General features: G+C 42.6%; 1 protein-coding gene across 1 annotated transcript in view; it reads right to left on the minus strand.

Moving 5' to 3' along the window:
* Positions 1 to 22,097, minus strand: part of LOC148519915 (cytidine monophosphate-N-acetylneuraminic acid hydroxylase-like) — a 220,226-nt gene that overhangs the window by 72,724 nt on the left and 125,405 nt on the right. The window contains exon 4 of the mRNA XM_088475875.1: positions 8,714 to 8,823. Within this exon, the coding sequence (XP_088332001.1) occupies positions 8,714 to 8,823 (110 nt within the window). The remainder of the gene's footprint in view (positions 1 to 8,713; positions 8,824 to 22,097) is intronic.

Consider the following 22,097-nt stretch of genomic DNA (forward strand, 5'->3'; position numbering starts at 1 on the left):
AACAGAAGATAGAGAGCACTCACCAGGGACTTATTGTTGATCAAGACAAAACATTAGTGAAGAGTCACAATTAGTGTCCTTCCTCAGGACATAATACTCACCAAAGTGGAGATATAGCATAATGCTGGGAACACACTGGCCGATATATTGGCTGATCAATTGATCAGCCAATATATCTGCTGGCCATCGGTCAGTGTGTACAGGCCATATGTCTGTGAACCGCGTTGTTCACAGATATATGGCCTTGGGGGGCAACCACACCATGAAACTAATGTGATTTGGCACTTTATAAGACTTTTTTTTTTTTTTACAACCAGAGTCAGAGAATTATGTCCTATCTTTTTGGCAGTTTTACATACTTTAAAACATCCAATACTTTTATTTAACCACTTTCTCCTTTATGTTCTTAAAATAACTGCCAGTGCACTTTTAATGAGGTAGGCTTCGTCAGGCCCCTGACAATATTAGGAGAACCATCGACTTAATATACACCATCCATGAAGGTAAAACTCCTTCATTACTGATGTCATTTGATGCCGAGAAGGCCTTTGACCGAATCTCATGGCTTTTCATGTCTGGTGTCCTTGGGTTGATGGGCTTCTCTGGCAAATTTTTGCAGGGTCTCTCAGCTCTATACCACTCTCCCTCAGCTACCGTTTCCGCAAATGGCTCCACATCTACCCCATTCAATATATCCAATAGCACCCGCCAGGGCTGCCCCCTCTCACCACTTATTTTCGCCCTTATAATAGAACCCCTAGCTGCCAGAATCCATGCTAATTCAGGTATATCTGGAGTGTTAGTTGGATCCACGGAGCACTAACTGGCCTTATATGCGGACGACATTCTGTTGTCCATCTCGTACCCGCTTACCTCACTCTCCCCTACTTTGACTGAAATTGAAATATACGGTTATTTTTCCAGTTATAAAAGATATGGAAGTGTGACTGTGAAATGTCTCGGGAGATGGCATTCAGAATACTCTGACATACCATTGATAGGAACTTTTGAGTTAAAAAGTAGAGATTAGTGGAAATCCTATACATTATGGCTGAAAGCATCTAGTTATACCCCTTCACAAGCCTATGTAAAACAAATGTTATATTAAGTAGACAACGGGAACTATGCAAATAAAGCCCGAGCATATTCCTTTACAGATAACACAGACATTGCCCTTAAAAACGTTAGTGTCAGAATGTTCAGAACCATTAGAACAAGTACTCCCTGCAGTAATGGCACTAGCTAAACAACGTTCCCCAGGTGCACCTGCTCTGGAATATGATAGAGCATTTTCCAGGGGTCTATTAAACCGTAAAACACGTGTGTAATTACTAATTTAAAGGGGATGATGGCATCTGGAGGTTGTATTACAGATCAAGAGAGGAGACAGACGGGGAAGGTGTATACATCTATAACCCAGATACCAACACATACGACACCACATATACTGAGGAGGGGAAGATACTTAAACACAGTCTATGCAAAGATAAAATGGGTGAACTTGCCTTTGTAAAGAGAGATCTGATGCAAAGATAGGACCACATTATACTAACTTGCATCCAGACAAAATTACTACTTTTGAGACACATAATGTAAAAACACACAAAAGCCCCATTGTACAAGCCCATCTAAGCAGTGGCGTAACTAGAGGGGGGTCGAGCAGGGCGTGTGCCCTGGGCGCCATGGGACAGGCGATGTGCCACTGGCCACGGTCCGGCCCGCCCTAGTTAGCCAGTGTAGCGCCGACCGCAGTGAGTGCGGTCAGCTCTACACATTTATACAGGACCGGCACTAGGCTTCCAGCGCCGGTCCTGTGCTGCACAGCTGAGCCCGTTCCCTCCCCCTGAGCGCTTGCCCAATAGCGCCAGGAGGCGGGCTCAGGCTGTGCATAACACACGCATCGCTGCCAGCGATGCGTGTGTTAAACAGCAGCCAATGAGAGTCAGATAGACTCTCAATGACTGCTGCAGCACCCACTGCAAGAGCCGGGGTTCTGTCTGGCTCCTGCAGTGGGTAATGGGACAGACGTCATGACATCATGACGACTCTCCCATAATGCTGAGTGCGCCAGCCCGGGAGGACTGGCGGGCGGCGGCGGGAGTGGTGTCATGGTCCGGAGCAGCAGCGTGGATTCAGGTAAATATATTTGTATATATATATATTTTTAAACCTGTCTGCACTACTGGGGGCACAACGGGGGAGGGGGGTGGCTACTACTGGGGGGACCTCTACTAGGGGTGGGGGCACAATGGGGGAAGGGGGTGTGGCCACTTCTGGGGGCACCATTACTGGGAGGACCTCTACTGGGGAGGGGTCTACTACTGGGGGCACTTAATCGGGAGGGGGAACCTCTACTGGGGACTACTACTTGGGGGGGGGGACTACTACTGGGGGCATTATAAAAGGGGCCTACTACTATGGTCACTGCACTGGGGGACCACTACTGGGGTCAATAATAGGAAAAACCACTACAGGGGGCACTGGATAGGGGGGATCACTACTGGGTGCGTGCATAAGGGGGATCACTACTGGGAAAACTGCATGGGGGGGACTACTGCTGGGGGCACTATAAAAAGGGCACTGCATGGGGGGGACTACTACTGGGGGCACTATATAAAGGGCACTGCATAAGGGGATACCACTACTGGGCGCACTGCATTGTGGGGACTGCTACTGGGGGCACTGCATAAGGGGGAACACTACATGGGGCACTGCAGTTGGGGGGACCACTACTGGGGGCACCGAATAAGGGGAACTAATTGGGGGCTATATAAGGGGGAACACTACTGGGGATACTGTATAAGGGGCACTACTATGGGCCTGCATAAGAGGGACCACAACTGCATACTGGGGGTACTACTGGGGTTAAGGTGCATATGGATATGAATGTTCAGCGTGAAAATAAAGGGGTGTGTCATGTTGACACGCCCCATTTTTAAGTGACCACGCCCAATTTTTTTGCACGTATCGGGGGGGCTCCCTTTTCAAATTTGCCCTGGGCTCCAAATACCCTAGTTACACCACTGCATCTAAGAATGGTAACTACTAGTAAGGGTGCACAATGGTCCATTCATGTTCCTTGGATCAAGACTGAGTTAAATCAGATATGTACTGAATGTACAGACTACAGGAAAAAGCCAGCAGAAGTAAACTTCAACGGCTATATAAAACACACTTACCAACACATAGTGACATGATACAATTATTTGCTGGTTTGCTTACTACTGAGGAATATAAGAAACTCACTCAGGAAGCAGGGTAGGGTGAAGATACGTTTAAGCCAGCATTAGACATAGATAGAGATGGCTTAGATCAGGAATGGAAGGAATTCATGAGAGCCTTACGGTTCAATTCCCATGCCACCCTCATTGGGGAAAGATAATGATCAATCAAGAACCCACAGAATGTGTAGGAGAATACTGGGTGACATTTGAAACTGAAGTACAGAATCATGGAGGGGTTGAAAATATATTTGAAGACACAAAACTCCTTCAAATGTTGGAATCCTAGAGTGGAATCCTAGAGTGAATGTGGTAGCTTGCTGTAAATACATTCAGACAATAGGAAACATTTATGAATCAACTAACCATGAGTGGAGATCTTTTCTAGGAGCTGTACCGCCAGGTGACATTAATCGAGCTGCCACCTGGGCAGCAATGGGCATTAACACAGATCACTCTGCTACTATAGTATGTAACATCATGAATATCAATAACATTGTTTCTCAACTAATTATTCTATTTACACAGAAAAGTGATTCCCAAAAACGGTTTAGGGCTAGACAAACAAATTGAAATTTGGCAAGAAATTATTTCAAAAGGTCTGCATCGACTATGGACAGCAGCCACAATTCACAGTATCCAACTAAACGTTACACTTTAAATCAGTGGGTAATGGAGGTTCGATGGAACACATTAAGGACATACGGGTTCATTTTGAATTTAGTCCAATTCTTGATGTTAACCTTTGTCAAAGCATTCCATAGCATTGTGCAACCTATGATTAATAGGTTGTTTTTTTAATTTTTGGTGCAAGATGCAATTATTTAAATTTGTGTAAAATGTTTTGATTTTTTTTTTATTTTCAAAAACTTAAGGTTTTTGTTTTTTCTATATGCTACTGTACGTATATATTTACTAATGAGGTTTGTTGTTTTTGGTATATTTAGTATAACAGTACAACTCCGGACTATAATAATATGATTAATTCATTAAGTAATGGAGGGTACACACGGTCAGATTTTCTGGAAAATACGAATGATAACGATTGACATGTTTGGCATGCATCGACGAACAATGCGCGTGCCCGCATGTCAGATAACGATATCTGAAATTGACTGTTTGCAGTCAGATTTGGATGATATCATTAATTTAAATACTGTCAGAAATTGTTCATCGTTGATCTAGCAAGACTGACCATGTGTTTGCACCATAAGAGGTACCTCTCGTATTAATGCATTTAACAACCTTATGCAATTTTATATTTACAAGTTGTTACTTAAATGATCATGATCAAGGTTTTAATATGTTAATATGCCTAACCTGTTATCATTTTCAGATTGATTCCTGTGATTCTGCAATTGTTGAATTGGAGGGCCTTACATAGAAAACCCTTTCGCTTTCAGTTTTTTAACACTAAAGCAAATGACCATATACCTCATTTGTAGAAGAATATTCTGTTAGACAAATGTTACAGCAAAGAAATAATTTTATTTACAACCTTTCTGGGGAAGGAAAATTTCACTGTTGAATGACGGATGTCTTGGCATGATCGAGAAATTCCTGTCTTGCTGAAAGTAGGCAGTGAAGTTGATGCGTACCAGCTGTAGGGGAGGTGTTGCAGGTGTTGTTTAAAAGGTCTAAGAAATTTGCCATATCTTATTTTATATTTCTATTTTATGGATTGCAATGTAGATATTACTCTGGTCAAATGTAAAATTTTTATCTCGTTACAGGTTGATGAAAATGATGAAGTTTCAGAGAGAGGAGTGGGGACAAGAAAAGTATAATATTTTAATATGTTAATGGTAGCATTGCAGCAGTATAAAAATAATAATAATAGAACATGTTTGCTCATCTATATTGATACAGTATATGTATACCACGTGAACAATAATTAATCAAATTTAAACATTGTGATTTATGGAAAGGGACCAAGTGGGAAGATGTAAAGTATTCACAGAATGAAGGCCTGTAGTGCATCTCTGAAGGTAAGCCTGTCGCCTCAAAATCACTCTAGCAGGCATTGGCACAGATGTCCCTTGGACTGACCCATGCAGGTATAATGGCCATGATAAGTCTGATTCAGACTTACTGGTATGCTCCAGGTTCTGCACCAGAAGCAGCCAGATATTGCAACTCTTGTATTATCTGTTTACAGAAAAATGCAGGGTAATCAGTTAAGACAATACCTTCACATCTTCCAAAAAATTCAGGTCTTTTCAAAATTATATAGATTGATTTCATGTTTCATTCAGCTTCCAAAAGGGTATTATGTTTCAGAATGTTTTGTTATATGTAGTCATGTTTTGACGTGTTTTGATAGCATAAATTACTGCCAAAAGAAATTGCTAACATTTTTCTATCGGTATAGTACACTTTATGCAATATTGTCTGACCAAGACACACTTTATACTAGACTATTTTTTCTGTCACATTCTCGGAATAGAACAACAGTTATATACCTCAATTAAAAAGAAGAAATCTGAGGTTTTAATGAGACTAATAAAAAACAACTTTCTAAGATATGCAAAGAGACTGGTTTGCAGTGGCCGGAAGCTTTGGTATTACTACATTCAATCAGAGTCACCCCTAGAGAAGAACTGAACATTTTCCCTTATGAGATACTATTTGGAAACAACCCAATATTATTTTTGCACCCGCATATGAACTCAGTAAGAAAAATGATTTAACTGTGAATTATCTTATCTCATTAAGCAATCAGCTGAAGAAGATACAGACTCCTGTCATAGGCAAACAACCAGTTCCTGTGGAAGGTGCTTGTAATGAACTGCAACCTGGTGATGAGGTAATGGTCCGGAATTTCCGGAGATCAGGCTCACTGACAGACCGGTGGGAAGGACTTGATCAAGTCTTGCTGACAACTCCAACGGCTATTAAGATAAAGGAGAAGACTTTGTGGATCCACGCCACACATTGTAAAAGAGACATGCCTCCTGAGACAGCCCACTTAGAGGAGACCCTCCAAGACACAGCCTCAACACTTCACCAGTAAAAGCAACAAGTGAGTGGTTTTTGCATGTACAATAAACCCCAGGCCACTTGCCAACGCAGTAACTCTGAAGAGATACGCAACTCTAAAGAGTACTGTGAAGATCAGGACCATACTGAACAGAGCAATGCTGATGGGCCCAAAGCTAGATATGGGACTCTGGGGATGCATTCTCTCCTGGGGAACTCTGATTGTTATGACTTTTGCTTTAATTGAATTTACCATATGCCTTTCAATATCTACTAATAATGTGAAGAATGACACAGATATTCCACATAACATATCAAAGAGAAATACAACTGATAGTTTCCATTCATACACTAGTAGTATGTCAAGTACGAAGCATATCTGCGAAGCCTTGCAACAGGGAGATCACAGAAATGATTTTTCTGGGAATTCAATGATAGACATGCATGGGAGAATTGCTAACACACACAATGAGAGTAACTGTTAGGTTTGCACACACTTTCCTATGAATGTAGAGTCAGGCACACTGATGCTAGCTCACTTCATTAGCATGGCTGATATGTTAAATAGAGAATGGTATTGTCATAAGCACCCCAGTAGACAATATACTTGTGCTTATCAGAATCCGAAGGTGCAGGCTATAGTTGACTTCTCTTTCCAGAATGTGTCAGTGACTAGTTCAATCCATGCTCCTGCTTTACGAGTAACTGTTACTACGGGAAAACCTGAATTTTGCATGAACATAGATGATGTGAAACGTAGTGGACAGGATATGTTCATTATTGTTGGTTCCAGTGCAACTGTAAGGGTTAAGATTAAAGGGCAGGATTTGGGTTACACTGACTGTAGAGGAGCAACCTTTGTGACTATGATGCCTGATACTCAGTCTAGTGAGACTAGCTCTAGTTGGTATTACTGTAATGACAAATGTTTTTAATGAAGAATCAGACTTTAGTTCAATTAAAAAGAAATGTGTACTTTTGACAATGTAACTGTAATGGACCAAATGGTGGATGAATTGATTGTTTCCATTAATCAGGCAGTGGAGGAAGTTGCTCAGATAAGGAAAGTGACTTTGCAGAATAGAATGGTACTAGATCAGTTGTTGGCAGCAGAAGGTGGAACCTGTGCAGTGGTAGGACAAGAATGTTGCTCCTACTGTATATTGATGATAATAGGGCAGAAATTGTTGGAAGTTTGGAGAAGGTTGGAGAAATGCAGAAGGAATTATGGAAGGTAGGATGAGTGAGGAGTAGGAGAAGGTTGAAACCCTTGGGGATGGTTGGGTATAGGTATTACCAAACTCCTTTCTTGAATTATACAGTATATTGTGTGCGAGATATTGGTGATAAGTATAGCATACCTGAGTATCGAACGTGGGCCTATTATATGTGTACGGTGTTGTATAAGGATCAAAAAGATAGAAGCACAGTATGAGATGACCATTGTGGTCATAGATGAGGAGACTCAGTTAGGCCAGGATCCATTGGCAGAGGAGGGATCTTAGATTCTGTATAGTGAAATGGAACAATCCAATGAAAGTCTTCATGCACTACTGCATGCTGATACATATCATATTCTGAGTGAAAATGAAGTTGTCATACATGAGATGCTATGAACTAAGTGATGAGGGAGGTGAAGAAAGCAATGACGAGTGTTACACATGAATTAATTGCTAGCTTCAACTAGTTGAATTATTCCTTTCTTAGCCACACCAGAAGGTTCATATAAAACATAGGGACTCCCCTGTCTGGTACGGTGAGTATTAGCATACGATCTTGTCCTTTTCCAATTTACCCTTTTCCTTTGGTGAATTATCTACCTACTACTCCGTAGTGATTATTTGAGATGAACCTTCCTGATTTGTATAGGTAGTATTACAGTGAAACTGAAAAGTTTCAGAGAGGGGAATGATATGGCTGGTTGAAAACAACATGGTTGCTAAATGAAACCATTGCTAAGTGTTTTTATATAACTATGCCTTTAATAAATGAATTTACTTGTGTGTGTTAGAATCTTGCTAGAAACCATTCTTTTGCAAGATGAAAGGAAATATATCCCGCTGCAAGCTATATCTGGCTATGTCTGACTCAGAAACCAAGATGTGGGAGCCATTTACCAGAAATATAAGGAACAATGAAGTCTGTACAACGGTTAAATGGTCTTTTTAATGTATATCTCATAGTAATGTGATTATTGCTATGTGACTATAATGATAAGATTGGATTTCTCCCAATAAGGGAGTAAAATAATTATTTGATTGGTCTTATGCCTTAGGGGAGTATGATAACAACTATTGTTTAATTATTTGATTGGTTTATGTGTAAAAACATATTTGGTATATAATTCTTGTAGAATGAATGTATGTGCAGTTGGCAATAAATACAATTTTGCCAGCTCTGTGTATGCTGCACAATAAATCTTCATCGTTTTTCTGATCATTGCCGTATCAGGTATTATACTCAGCATGGGGTCCAATGCTTACCATTTGACTATCTATTTAAAGCTTACATACCTGTAGCTCTCCTGCTTCCAAATGCATAGGAATTCGGGGATCAGTATCCCAGGGATTGGGGGGATTTAGTTCAACAAGGGAAAGACCGTTGTCTTCATTTCTTTCGATGACTGTGCAAAAGCAAAACAAAAAAAATTATCTATATTAACTGATACCATGATGAATTTCTTTGGAGCTATAAACATCTTAATTACATATACAATAAAAGTATAAGCATAGAAAGCAACTGAATAATATGAAATCTTACGCCTTTCGCATGATACAGTCATGTACAGCACTGCCTTGTCACCTTGGCATAATAACTGGGCCCTCCATTTACACATCTTTTCTCTTTCTCTTTTCTCCTGGTTTCATCTTATGCAAAATTCAGTATACTCCTATCAGTGCAGTAAATGCTATTTACAGGAAGCTTTACAGGGACACTGCTGTTGTGTTCTACTCCTTTGGTCACATCATTCCCTATCTCACCTTAACCTTGTGAAATCCCAGATTTTCTATGAATCTTGGAGCATTAGAGAATCATCTGCTCGTGAGTACACGTTTTATTCTCCCCACACAATTCCTATTCCAGCATTGATATGATCCGGCTTAGCCATGATCTCGCTCCCTAATTTTATTTGGCCTAGGTTTACCCTCTCATTTGGTCTGATCAGGCGCCCACCTCTATTGACGTTTCTGGCCTAGTACCCTGCCTTTGCTCCATGACTTGGCGTCTTAATGACTCTCTACTCTGTAACCCAGACATACTGTCCTGCCTTAGGTCTCAAATTAAAGACTACTACGACTTGAACAATCGCTCAGACATTTCCAGAATTACTCTTTGAATGGTGCACAAAGCAGTCATGTAGGGGTGCATGATCAGAATGGCTTCTAAGAAAAAAAATAATCTCTTACTCAGATCAGCAAACTTTCCATCAAACTCCATGGGCCAAATGTAATAGGGTGGGAGATTAGAACATGTGAGAGTTTAGCAGTAAAACTCTCACACTAATACATTTATCATTTTATTTTCAATACAGGAAACATATGGATGAGAGTTTAAATCTTGAGAGTTTTTGAGTCTAAAAAACATGCAAGGTTGTGACTTTATTACATTGGCTGAGTTTAGAAAATGTGAGAGAAAACTCTCAAATTTTTTAACTCTCACCCTATTACATTTGGCCCCATATCTTGGAATCCAAACATAAAATTACTCCTGACCCTGCCACTCTGGCTGCTCTCCGGGAGACCAAATCCAAGTTTGACATTCTCTTTAGAACATTATTTCCATGCGTAACTCCCATGGCCAACTAATCAATGACCAAACGGCATTCCAAACTTACTACTCCAATCTCTCTAACCTTGCAGGTTCCTACGCTACTCCACCATCCATGCCCACTTCCCAGCTAATTTACCTGGATATGGTGGGTAGACCCATAACCTTGGCCAAGATTATGCTAAAAACCTCTATTGATTGCAAAATTCTATTGCATTTATATATTATTAATAATTTGGAGTTGTGCACCAGAGATTTGTCTGTTTTTGTGCCTGCAATTAGTCTCATCAGGTAGCACCTCCCATTATATATATATTATAGGGTGTGCAGTGCAGAAATCTTTCCACTCCATTTAATGTGCTTTATTGCACTTCTGAAGGAAAGGAGACGCCCTCAGTCTGGATTAGCACCCCTACCTTATTGGTTTAAAAGCATGGAGTCTGGTAATAGATATGCACACTAGTATTAGGCACAATTCTAGGTAAGTCCTACAAGTTTTATATCCTGTAGTGCAACTTTGGTTCATTTTTGGGGCATGGGTCCCCCTGGATTGCCTTGGTTGATCTGTTTTAGGGCACCGCATTATAACACATTTTTCTTTGATAACACATTTTAACCCTTCACTGTTTGTTTATTATACATGTACCTCACTTTTTTATTTTCATTCTTTATATGCAGCTGTGGCTGCACTTTTCTTACTATGGTGGTGCCCTGGGGCAGCTTAGCTGGGCCAGTTTGGGGGTGTCCTGCACTCTGTATTTGAATCCTAGTATGTTAGGGACCTACCCTAAAGAGGTTACCTGGATATGGTGGGTAGGCCCATAAGCTTGGCTAAGATTATGCTAAAAACCTCTATTGATTGCTAAATTCTATTGCATTTATATATTATTAATAATTTGGAGTTGTGCACCTGAGATTTGTCTGTTTTTGTGCCTGCAATTAGTCTCATCAGGTAGCACCTCCCATTATATATATATTATAAGGTGTGCAGTCCAGAAATCTTTCCCATAGGTTCCTACGCTACTCCACCATCCATGCCCACTTCCCAGCTAATTTCTTATTTTCTTACTAGATCCCAACTTCTTCAGTTATCCAGTAGCACTCTCACACACCTTAATGCGGAGATTTTTTGTAACGAAAATAAGCAGGCCATAAAAAATCTGGTAAGTCCCCTGGCCCTGATGGGTTCACGGCTGCATACTATAAGAAGTTCTTGGACCTGCTTGTTCCCGCCTTGCACACTTTAATATTTTCCAACGTGCCTGTTTCCCTCCTGAAATGCTAGAGGTCAGGATTGTTGTGATCCCTAAGGAGGTCAAACACCCACCTAATTGTGCCAGTTATATAACAATCTGCCTCCTTAACCTAAACCTAATATATATGCTAAAATCCTGGCAAACTGCCTAAATCCCCATCTCCCTTCCGCAGTCCACTATGACTAGGTTGGCTTTATTCCAAGTCGCCAGGCTAAGGATAACACCAGACATATGATTGACCTCATCCCTCTCATGAACTCATACTATTATGTTCTCCTTTGATGCTGAAAGAGCATTCAATGGGCTCTCCTGGAGTTTCATGAGAGCCACCTTTGCAGAGTTTGGCTTCCCTGGTGATTTCCTCACAGGGTCCTAGCATTATATTATGCTCCATTTGCAAAAAATCGTATCAGTGGTACCCCCTTCGACCCATTCCTTATTAGCAATGGCACCTGGCAGAACTGCACCCTATCCCCCCAGATCTTCACCATTGTGATAGAATCGCTTGCCTCCCAGATCAGATCTCACTCTTACATATGGGGAGTGAGGGTGTGAGGACACTCGCTCAAAGATCTCTCTTTTCGCAGATGATATTCTGCTTTCCTTAACTCAGTCATTAACTTCCTTTCCTAACCTCTTTGCGGTTCTGCAGTCATATATGCCATCTCAAACTACAAGCTTAATTACTCAAAATCAGAGGTCATGCTGCTCCATGTTCCCTCTCAGATCACTGAGACCTTTAAATGCGCATATATTAACTTTACCTGTAAAATCACTTTGCAACTACAGTACTTTTTAGGGATTACTGACCATTTTGAAATGTCATACAAGAAGAGTAACCAGTGATTATTGCCAACAAGCCATAGAAAAACAGAAAGTTCACAATTACTGTGAGATACTATATACTATAGAAGGTTACTCTTATAGCACTCTCACACAGAAAAAAGCCATCATTAGATGCGCAGGGTTTTTTTGCCGGTCCCAGTTTGTACCCCCTTCACACAGAAAAGCAAATTCCCGCGTCAAGCATTTAGCCCCGGTAATTTGCAGATCAACCCGGCTATTTATTTTGTGTGACAGGACAATTCCCGGGACTTCAACCCTGGTAAATTAAAAAACAAGCGTCAAAGTCCCAGGAATTTCGACCTGGGTTTACCCTTTCACACAGAAAAAGGACCTGTGTTGCTCTGCAAATTACCAGGTCCAATGCTTGACCTTGGAATTTGCTTTTCTGTGTGAAAGGGGTACTATTGACCCTGATATTTGACATCAATTGTCATATAAAATACATCTACCGTATAAGTGACCTAAGATGTTGATTGCATATTTACATGCTATAATAATTAGCATAGCATTCATTAAGTCAAATATGATTATGGTGACTACATCCCTGAGTTAACTTTTTGGAGGAAATTGCTAATAACCTGCTCCACTATATACTAAAATCTCCCATTAGTTATACTCTTGTTCCATCACACATTAGACACAGCTAGAGGAAAAAGGATGGGTGCCCATTAGCGATATATTAGACGATATGTCATATGTTATATTTTATTTTCTATCCAGTACTAGTAAAATAACAGCTAGATTTTGATTGGTTGCTAAGGATAACAACACATTTTCATACCTAGAATTATGTAATTAAATAAGCTTTAAAGTGTTTTCATTTCCCATTGCGAGTGACATGGATCATAAATATGTGTACCTCTCTAATGTATGCATGCAGGACAATGACTGCTTATTGGACACTGCTGGGCATTATTATAAACAGGGACATTGACTATAGTGGATTCAGAGGGTGCAGCTGCTATGGGCCTACATGCTTAAGAGGCCCACATCCTCTGTACCCAGCTATAATTAATCTTTTACAATGGCAAATCAGCAGCACTTCCTCTACTGCCAATCAATCAGATGCCTCACAGCAGAGAGAGGAAGAGACTCCAGAGAGTATGCTCTCCCACCCTCCCCTCCGCTTTACACAGTAACAGACAGGTCCTGACCAGTGAGTGTGCTCTCATTTATTCAGTATTACATTCTGTTTAAATTGTAAAACATGACTATTCACCTAGATAGAGGGTGTAGCTACTTTCAAGAGAGTAAATAAGCTAGGTGTACAGCTATTCCAGTAAATGGCTAACCAAAATTGTTAAAGACAGATTATTCATACATAATGCTCATCATAAACATCGCTTATCAGATTGGCAAACATACACACTGTAATCTAAATTGAATAGTCTTCTGGCAATAACAATGATGTCAGATTGTATGCGTGTCTGTTTTTGCTAAGGCTTAGCATATAGTGATATAAAACACGCTTGCTATTGACATTGCTTTGGGCTTCACCTTAGCATCAAGATCACAGTATTGCTTATGAAGATGTCTGATTTGGGTTTTCCTGTTTGCGTCTATTACTCTCTTAACCATCAACAAAGGTTATATAAAATTTATTATACTACTGAGTTCAGTGAACCTATAATACTTGAAAACAAATGGAGCGGTGAACAAGATTCCACTGGTACATTATATATTAATACTATGGGTCATCATTTGTGTGGTTGACAGCTATTGTGTCGTGTTTTATTTCCTTATCTTTTCCTGCACATTCCTATATTTCTCCCTCTCTATCTATTCCTTCTGTATCACAGTATTCTTCCCTTATATATTAATTCTCCCTTTCTTTGTCCCTCTCCCACATCTGTCTGTCTACCCCACTCTTGGCCAGATCTGACTTCCATTCTCTCATGGGACTGGCACTTAAAGGAATATGTCAGCAGGGGGTCTGCGTGTTCTGTATCCTGCACTGTGCATACACTAGACTATCACAACCGCCATTTATATACTAGACAAGCAGAAAGTGTTTTAGTACATACAGTACATGTGGTGATTATTTGTATTGTGTTGTTTTCAAGATGTAAAAATTCTTAATTTAAAATTATCAAGCGTAGTAAAAATGTTTCCATTGGGCAGAACTAAGGGGGAAGACAGACAAATAAGCAGCATCCCTGGGTGGGATCAATAATTAACATCTAGGACCAACTTCCTAATAAGGATAAGTGAATTGGTGACCAGGAACTCATGCTAAAGGGACTCCTTGGATACATGTTGAAAGTTGACTTCACTATATATTATTTTGGGATTTGTAAAGACTGTTATTGTCATATTGATTCAACCAGAGACTGGCCCACATTGGTCTGTACATTACAATCAAGACTGGTCATTTGGTGATCTCTGGTCAGTCTAATTCCAGCTGCTTCATTTACATATCTTTGGGCCATAACAGAAAAGGAATATGCCCACGCTCGGTTTTTACCCATATCATACATGGTACCAGCAGCATGGCAATATTAATGCCATAAATGTATACAAAACAGAAAAACTTTTGCTATCGGCGCTAACAATAATATACTGCAAATTTATGTGTGTGCAGCAAATAAAACAAAGAGGATTTTGTACATTTAGCTGCAATGTAATGATGTACTGGGCATATATGCTAGTATTAGGAACCTGCAGAAAAATGGGGTCCCTTGATGCTGGGCTGCAGGCTTGTATGCTTTGATCAAATCATGACAAAATCCCCTTTGTTTTATTTGCTGCACACACATTGATTTGCAGTATATTATTGTTAGTGCCAACAGCAAAAGTTTTTCTGTTTTATATCTTTGGGACATGTTGAAGTGGTGGATCTGCAATCATTATATTGTTTTTAATTGATCTAACCTTCTGAGGGTATAACTGTGTTGAATATATTTCTTAATAATTTAGAATTTGATGTGTTTACATGCATTATATTCATTATTGTTTTCTTTTATAACTTGCTATGGTCAACTTCTTCACGCTATCAATTTCAAAGATTTGATACATGTCCCCCTATAGGGCATATCCAATTAGGTGACAGTTTACCAACAATTTCACACCTACTGGGTTTTTCCTGCAGACACAAGATTTTTGGTATTCAATAGGGGGCAAGATTTTTTTTTATTTAAGAAAAATTGTCAGCACTTGCTTTGAAACCCTTTGGACACAACCCTAATGACTAATTAAGCAATTAGAAGTATCCAATTAGCTTAGTTAGTCCTTAATTAATCACATTCTGCAGTGCTGTCCTCCTCCTTCATCTCTTCTTCACTGTTACAGACAGCTTCCATGGACTGGCCATGCACAGGACAGGTACTACTCCTAACCCTGCACCCAGAGCCGGATTTAGACCTCATGGGGCCCTAGGCAAGATACCTGTTTGGGGCCCCCCTTCCCTCAAACACTCCTGTGCATATATTATAGTAGACTTTGCTTTAGCAAGATACACATGGCATATACACACGCATTATATATATATATATATATATATAAACAGTACTATGATGTGTGTATATTGCTCCAGTGACACCTACTGTAATATATGCACAATTATTACAGAAGGTGTTACTAGACCACATTATGTAATGTATATATTTATATATACATGGGACAGGAACAAACAGGTAGACAGGAGGAAAGGGGAAAAAATAGGGCGAGATGAGAGGAAAGTGGGACGGACAGAAGGAGATCAGAGGAAAGGGGAAGGACAGAGGACCTCATTCATTTTGCTTGCAAGCGGGTCTATGTTTAGGCCCTGCGCACGCGCAGCGGTCGCACTTTGCGTGCGCAAGCCCCGGAGCGAGAGAGAAATTCTCTTGCTCCAGAGCTCACTACAAAAGGGGCGGCTGTCGATGGTGATCGACAGTTTGCCCCGTTTTGGAGGTGTGGCGGGGGGGTGGTTTCACAACCATCACCGGTGATGTCAGTGGGGAGCTTCCTGCTCGATCAGAGCAGGAAGCTCCCTGGGGCTTGCGGTTGCCAAGACCCAACCTTAGGGTCTCGTCGCAAGCCCCGATGGTCCCGATGGTCTTGACCATTGCGACCATCAACCTGGTCGGTCGCTAAGCTGCGGGTGCTAACCCACAGCTTAGCTAGCGGCCAGGAAGCCGCACTACAAACCACAAGCGGCCGCCCACATTCAGAGCCAGAGTGAGATGGGAGGAAAGGGGGGTGTACAGAGGGAAACGGAGGCGGAAAGGGGATCAAACAGAGGAAGACTTGATGAAAAGGGGAAGAAAGAAAAAGGGAAGAACAGAGTGATACAAGAGAAGGTGGGGGAAAAGAAAAATACCTACACAATAGCTAGTGACTACCGAAAACAAATAAAAAATGTAATAAAAAAAATATGTATATATATATATATATATATATATATATATACATACACTCACACATATATATATATATATACACACACATATATATAAGTCTGTACATATACACACATACAGTAAGTATTACACAGGTACAGTAAACTTACCCAGAAAGCCTCTTTCTGTCTGTGCTGGGTCATGTCTTCATAGGCAGAAGGTAGGTGAAATCAGTTGGGGGAGTGGAAGTATCCTGCATTGGAGGCTGGCTCAGGCTGCAATGCACACTGGGGGAGGGGGGACACTCACTATGACTGCGTGGGGGGCTGAGAGCAGGGTAGCCTGCGGGGGGGGATGAGCGCAGGGTAGGCTGCGGGGGGGCTGGGTACACTCCAAGGGAGAGGGCTGCAATCGAGGAGGAGGCTGGCTGCAGTGCTGTCATGGTGACTGCGGGTGGAGGGAGCAGCGTGCTGGCTGGCTACAGCAGCACAGGCTATGGAGGAGATTGAGTTGGTTGGAGAAGCTGGGCTAGTTCAGCGCACGCTGCGGGGAGGGGAGCTGGCTACACTGCGGGAGGGGAGATGGCCGCTGGCTACACTGCGGGGAGAGGACCTTGCCGCTGACTACACTGAGGATGAGACATGGGAGAGGAGACTGGCTGGGCTGCACTCGCTGTTAATGTAGTGACACATCACGTGATGGGGGTGGAGCTGATTGAGACGAGGAGCAGGCAGGAAATGGAGCCGTGCTGCTGCTATACTGCCTATATGTCAAGTCGCAGTTGTTCAAACACAGTGTAGAAAATTCTCTCCAGGGCCGGATATCGTGGAAGGGGGGGCCCGGCCACGGGCCCCTTGGGACCAGACGGGCCCTAGGCGGCCGCCTGGGTTCTCTAATGGTAAATCCGGCCCTGCCTGCACCCCCTCCCTGCACACAGTGCCTATTCTACAGCACCCCAAATCCTGCACCCCCTCCCTGCACACACTACCTATTGAACAGTACCCCTAACCCTGCACATCCTCCCTGCACACACTACCTATTCTACACTACCCCTAACCCTGCACCCCCTCCCTGCACACACTACCTATTCTACACTACCCTTAATCCTGCACCCCCTTTCTGCACACACTACCTATTCTACAGTACCCCTAACCCTGCACCTCCTTTCTGCACACACTACCTATTCTACAGTACCCCTAACCCTGCACTCCCTCTCTGCACTCACTACATATTCTACAGTACCCCTAACCCTGCACCCTCTCCCTGCACACAGTACCTATTCTACAGCACCCCAAATCCTGCACCCCCTCCCTGCACACACTACCTATTGTACAATACCCCTAACCCCGCACATCCTCCCTGCACACACTACCTATTCTACACTACCCTTAATCCTGCACCCCCTCCCTGCACACACTACCTATTCTACAGTACCTCTAACCCTGCACCCCCTCCCTGCACACTACCTATTCTACACTACCCCTAACCCTGCACCACCTCCTTGAACACACTACATATTCTACAGTACACTTAACCCTGCACCACCTCCCTGCACACAGTACCTATTCTACAGTATCCCTAACCCTGCACCCCCTCCCTGCACACACTACCTATTCTACAGTACCCCTAACCCTACACCCCCTCTCTGCACACACTACATATTCTACAGTACCCCTAACTCTGCACCCCCTCCCTGCACACACTACCTATTCTACACTACCCCTAATCCTGCACCCCCTCCCTGCACACACTACCTAATCTACACTTCCCCTAACCCTGCACCCCCTCCCTGCACACACTACCTATTCTACACTACCCCTAACCCTGCACCCCCTCCCTGCACACAGTACCTATTCGACACTACCCCTAAGCCTGCACCCCTTCCCTGCACACACTACCTATTCTACACTACTCCTAACACTGCACCCCCCCTGCACACACTACCTATTCCACACTACCCCTGACCCTGCACCCCCTCCCTGCACACAGTACCAATTCTACAGTACCCCTAATCCTGCACCCCCTCCCTGCACACAGTACCAATTCTACAGTACCCCTAATCCTGCACCCCCTCCCTGCACACACTACCTATTCTACAGTACCCATAACCTTGCACACCCTCCCTGCACACACTACTTATTCTACACTACCCCTAACCCTGCACCCCCTCCCTGCACACAGTACCTATTCTACACTACCCCTAACCCTGCACCCCCTCCCTGCACACAGTACCTATTCTACACTACTCCTAACCCTGCACCCTCTCCCTGCACACACTACCTATTCTACACTACCCCTAACCCTGCACCCCCTCCCTGCACACACTACCTATTCTACACTACCCCTAATCCTGCACCCCCTCCCTTCACACAGTACCTATTCCACACTACCCCTAATCTTGCACCCCCTCCCTGCACACACCACCTATTCTACAGTACCCCTAATCCTGCACCCCCTCCCTGCACACAGTGCCTATTCTACAGTATCCCTAACCCTGCACCACCTCCCTGCACACAGTACCTATTCTACAGTACCCCTAATCCTGCACCCCCTCTCTGCACACACTACCTACTCTACAGTACCCCTAACCCTGCACACCCTCCCTGCACACACTACCTATTCTACAGTACCCCTAATCCTGCAGCCCCTCCCTGCACACACTACCTATTCCACACTACCCTTAACCCTGCACCCCCTCCCTGCACACAATACCTATTCTACACTACCCTTAACCCTGCACCCCCTCTCTGCACACACTACCTATTCTACAGTACCCCTAACCTTGCACCCCCTTTCTGCACACACTACCTATTCTACACTACCCCTAACCCTGCACCCCCTCTCTGCACACACTACCTATTCTACAGTACCCCTAACCTTGCACCCCCTCCCTGCACACACTACCTATTCTACACTACCCCTAACCTTGCACCCCCTCCCTGCACAAACTACCTATTCTACACTACCCCTATCCCTGCACCCCCTCCCTGCACATACTACCTACACTATATTCTTGCCGCTAACTCTGCACCCGTCCCCCACACACACTACCTACTACACTACAATACCGCCAGGTAACCCTGCACCCCATATTACCTACATGACCTCATCCCAGCATCCTCCTCCGCAACTAGACTGTTAGGAGGGGGGCTGACAGGAAGGGCGATAGACCAGGGAGCGGCCGGAACACTTAGGTGAGTACCCGGTATTCCCCTGCAGGTTTTTGCATGGAAAACAAATTGTGACCAGTTTTTTTTTTATTGAATACTGCAGGTATCAGGAGCATGCATACCTGTAAAATTGGGCGTGAGGTGTGCAAAATTTGAATTTAAATTAATAAAAAGATATTTGAGCAGATAAGATTGTCCTGTGCTGAGCATCAAGAGTGATGGTTGGATGACTTTGCTACCAGACCACTAAAGAAACAGCTAAAACTGTGCTGCAGGCAGCAAGGGGCAGATCTATATATAAAATATTGTTTCTAGTCTTCCATCACACATCAGGATGATTTCATAAGATCAGTCAGAGCAGTAATAGCTGACAAGAGGGCAATTTCACATGTATCACCAAGTTGTCATGATCAATTAAAACAGTATCACAATCACTGTCACAGCAAGTGAAAGATTACACTGTAATTGAGGAGAGACCAGCTATTTTTTTCTTTTTTTTGCAAAATATGAACAAAGAGATTTGATTGTTAATTAAATGGGACTAATAAATACTATAAAACCATGTTGACGTTCAGCGTGTCGACACTGACAAAATAATTACATGGTGATATTGATATGATAACCCTAAAACTAATGTGACATTTTCACTGTCGACATAACATATGTCGAAATTGTCTCCATGTCGACATGTTACAGATGTTGACATTTTAACCATGTCGACATCATAAGATTCTATGTTGTAGTTGTCTACAAAATGAATTAATTATGAACAGAACAGATCAGGCATAATAAGAATGTGCAAAGCAAATCGTGAGATGTTAAGCGTTATGGTATAACATACCTTTGTTAACTCTTTGTCTTCGAGGTCCATAGGGTCCACAGAAGTTACCTTGGGGTATGTGGTTGGAGTGATCCAGGCACCAGACAGCTCTAGCTCCCAGGATGCACTGGGTGCTCCTCCATATATACCCCGCCCCTGGCTACAGGCATTTAGTTTGTTACCAAGCCCAAAGCAAGAGAAGGAAAAAATGAGAAGGAAGGACAATTGTAACTCAGAAACATTCTCTCTAGGAGGAGGGAATCATAGAAATACAAAAGAAAAAGATTACCCAATAACACCAGGTGCCTTAGGGTGGGTGTCCTGTGGACCCTATAGATCTCGTAGAAAGAGTTAGCAAAGGTACTGTATGTTATACCATAACTCTTAATTTCTTTACTGGGGTCCATAGGGTCCACAGACATTACTTTGGGGATGTCCCAAAGCAGTTCTCTTAAGGGTGGGGACGCTCCGGTTTAGTAGAAAGGAGAATCCGACACCCAAAAGAAGCATCCTGAGAGGCAATTGTGTAATATTTGACAAAAGTGTGGATGGAAGACCACATGGCTGCCTTGCACAATTGTTCAGCAGAGGCACCACGACGAAATGCCCACGATGGTCTCACGGATTGAGTAGAATGTGCTGTCACTCAGTTTGGAACAGAGAGATCAGCTTGTGTGTACGCTTGAGAAATTGTCATAAGAAGCCACCTAGCCAGAGTTTATTTGTTAGCTGTCCATCCTCGCTTATGAAAGCCATACAACACAAAAAGAGAATCCAATTTCCTAATGGAGTTGGTGCAATCCACGTAAATACGTAGGGCGCGTACAACATACAGAGAAGTGTCACCTCTAGAAAGGCCTGAAGTCTGGAACCACGATTTCCTAATTTACATGAAAACGGAATACAACCTTAGGAAGGTAACCCGCCCTGGTACGAAGAACAGCTCTATCCTGATGAAAATAAAAAAGGGAGAGCGACAAGAAATAGCTGCCAAATCAGAGACCCTATGGGCAGAGGAGATAGCAAGAAGAAAAACTGTCTTTGCTGTCAACCACCTAAGGCCTACTGATTTCAGGGGTTCAAATGGGTGAACATGTAGAACCCTAAGAACCAGAGACAAATCCCACGGAGCTACCGGAGAGACAAAAGGAAGCTGAACCCTCACAACACCCTAAAAAAATGTCCTAACATCAGGCAGCGGGGTGATCCTTCGCTGAAACCAAACTAAGTGTGCAGATGCCTGAACCCTCAGGGTGGCCAGGCGGAGACCCCGGTCTAATCCAGCCTGAAGAAAAGCAAGCACTCGAGAGATCCTAAACACTCCAGGATCATATTTTCTATGTTTACACCACTGAAAATACAAGTGCCAAACTCTGTAATAAATGTGAGTCGAGGAAGGTATCCATTCCCTAAGCATCGTCTGAATTACAGAACTGGAAAACTGTTGGCTCTTAAGATGGAAGTTTCAAGAGCCACGCCATCAAAGACAGACAGTGAAGGTCCAGATACTGGCAGGGACTCTGTGTTAACATAAATTAGATATGTCTTAATGACATATCATAGAGGGCGCTTGTGAATTATTGCATGAGCACACATATATTCAAAAGGTTTTATTTTAAAATTATAACCATAAAAAACAAACAAACTAGCACTTTACTAATTCATAAAATACTCAAGAGCATTACAATGCATGTATACCATTAATCCACAGTAAAGAT

The sequence above is a fragment of the Taudactylus pleione genome, unplaced genomic scaffold, assembly GCF_031769625.1.
Source record: "Taudactylus pleione unplaced genomic scaffold, aTauple2 ptg000179l, whole genome shotgun sequence".
Classification (NCBI taxonomy): domain Eukaryota; kingdom Metazoa; phylum Chordata; class Amphibia; order Anura; family Myobatrachidae; genus Taudactylus; species Taudactylus pleione.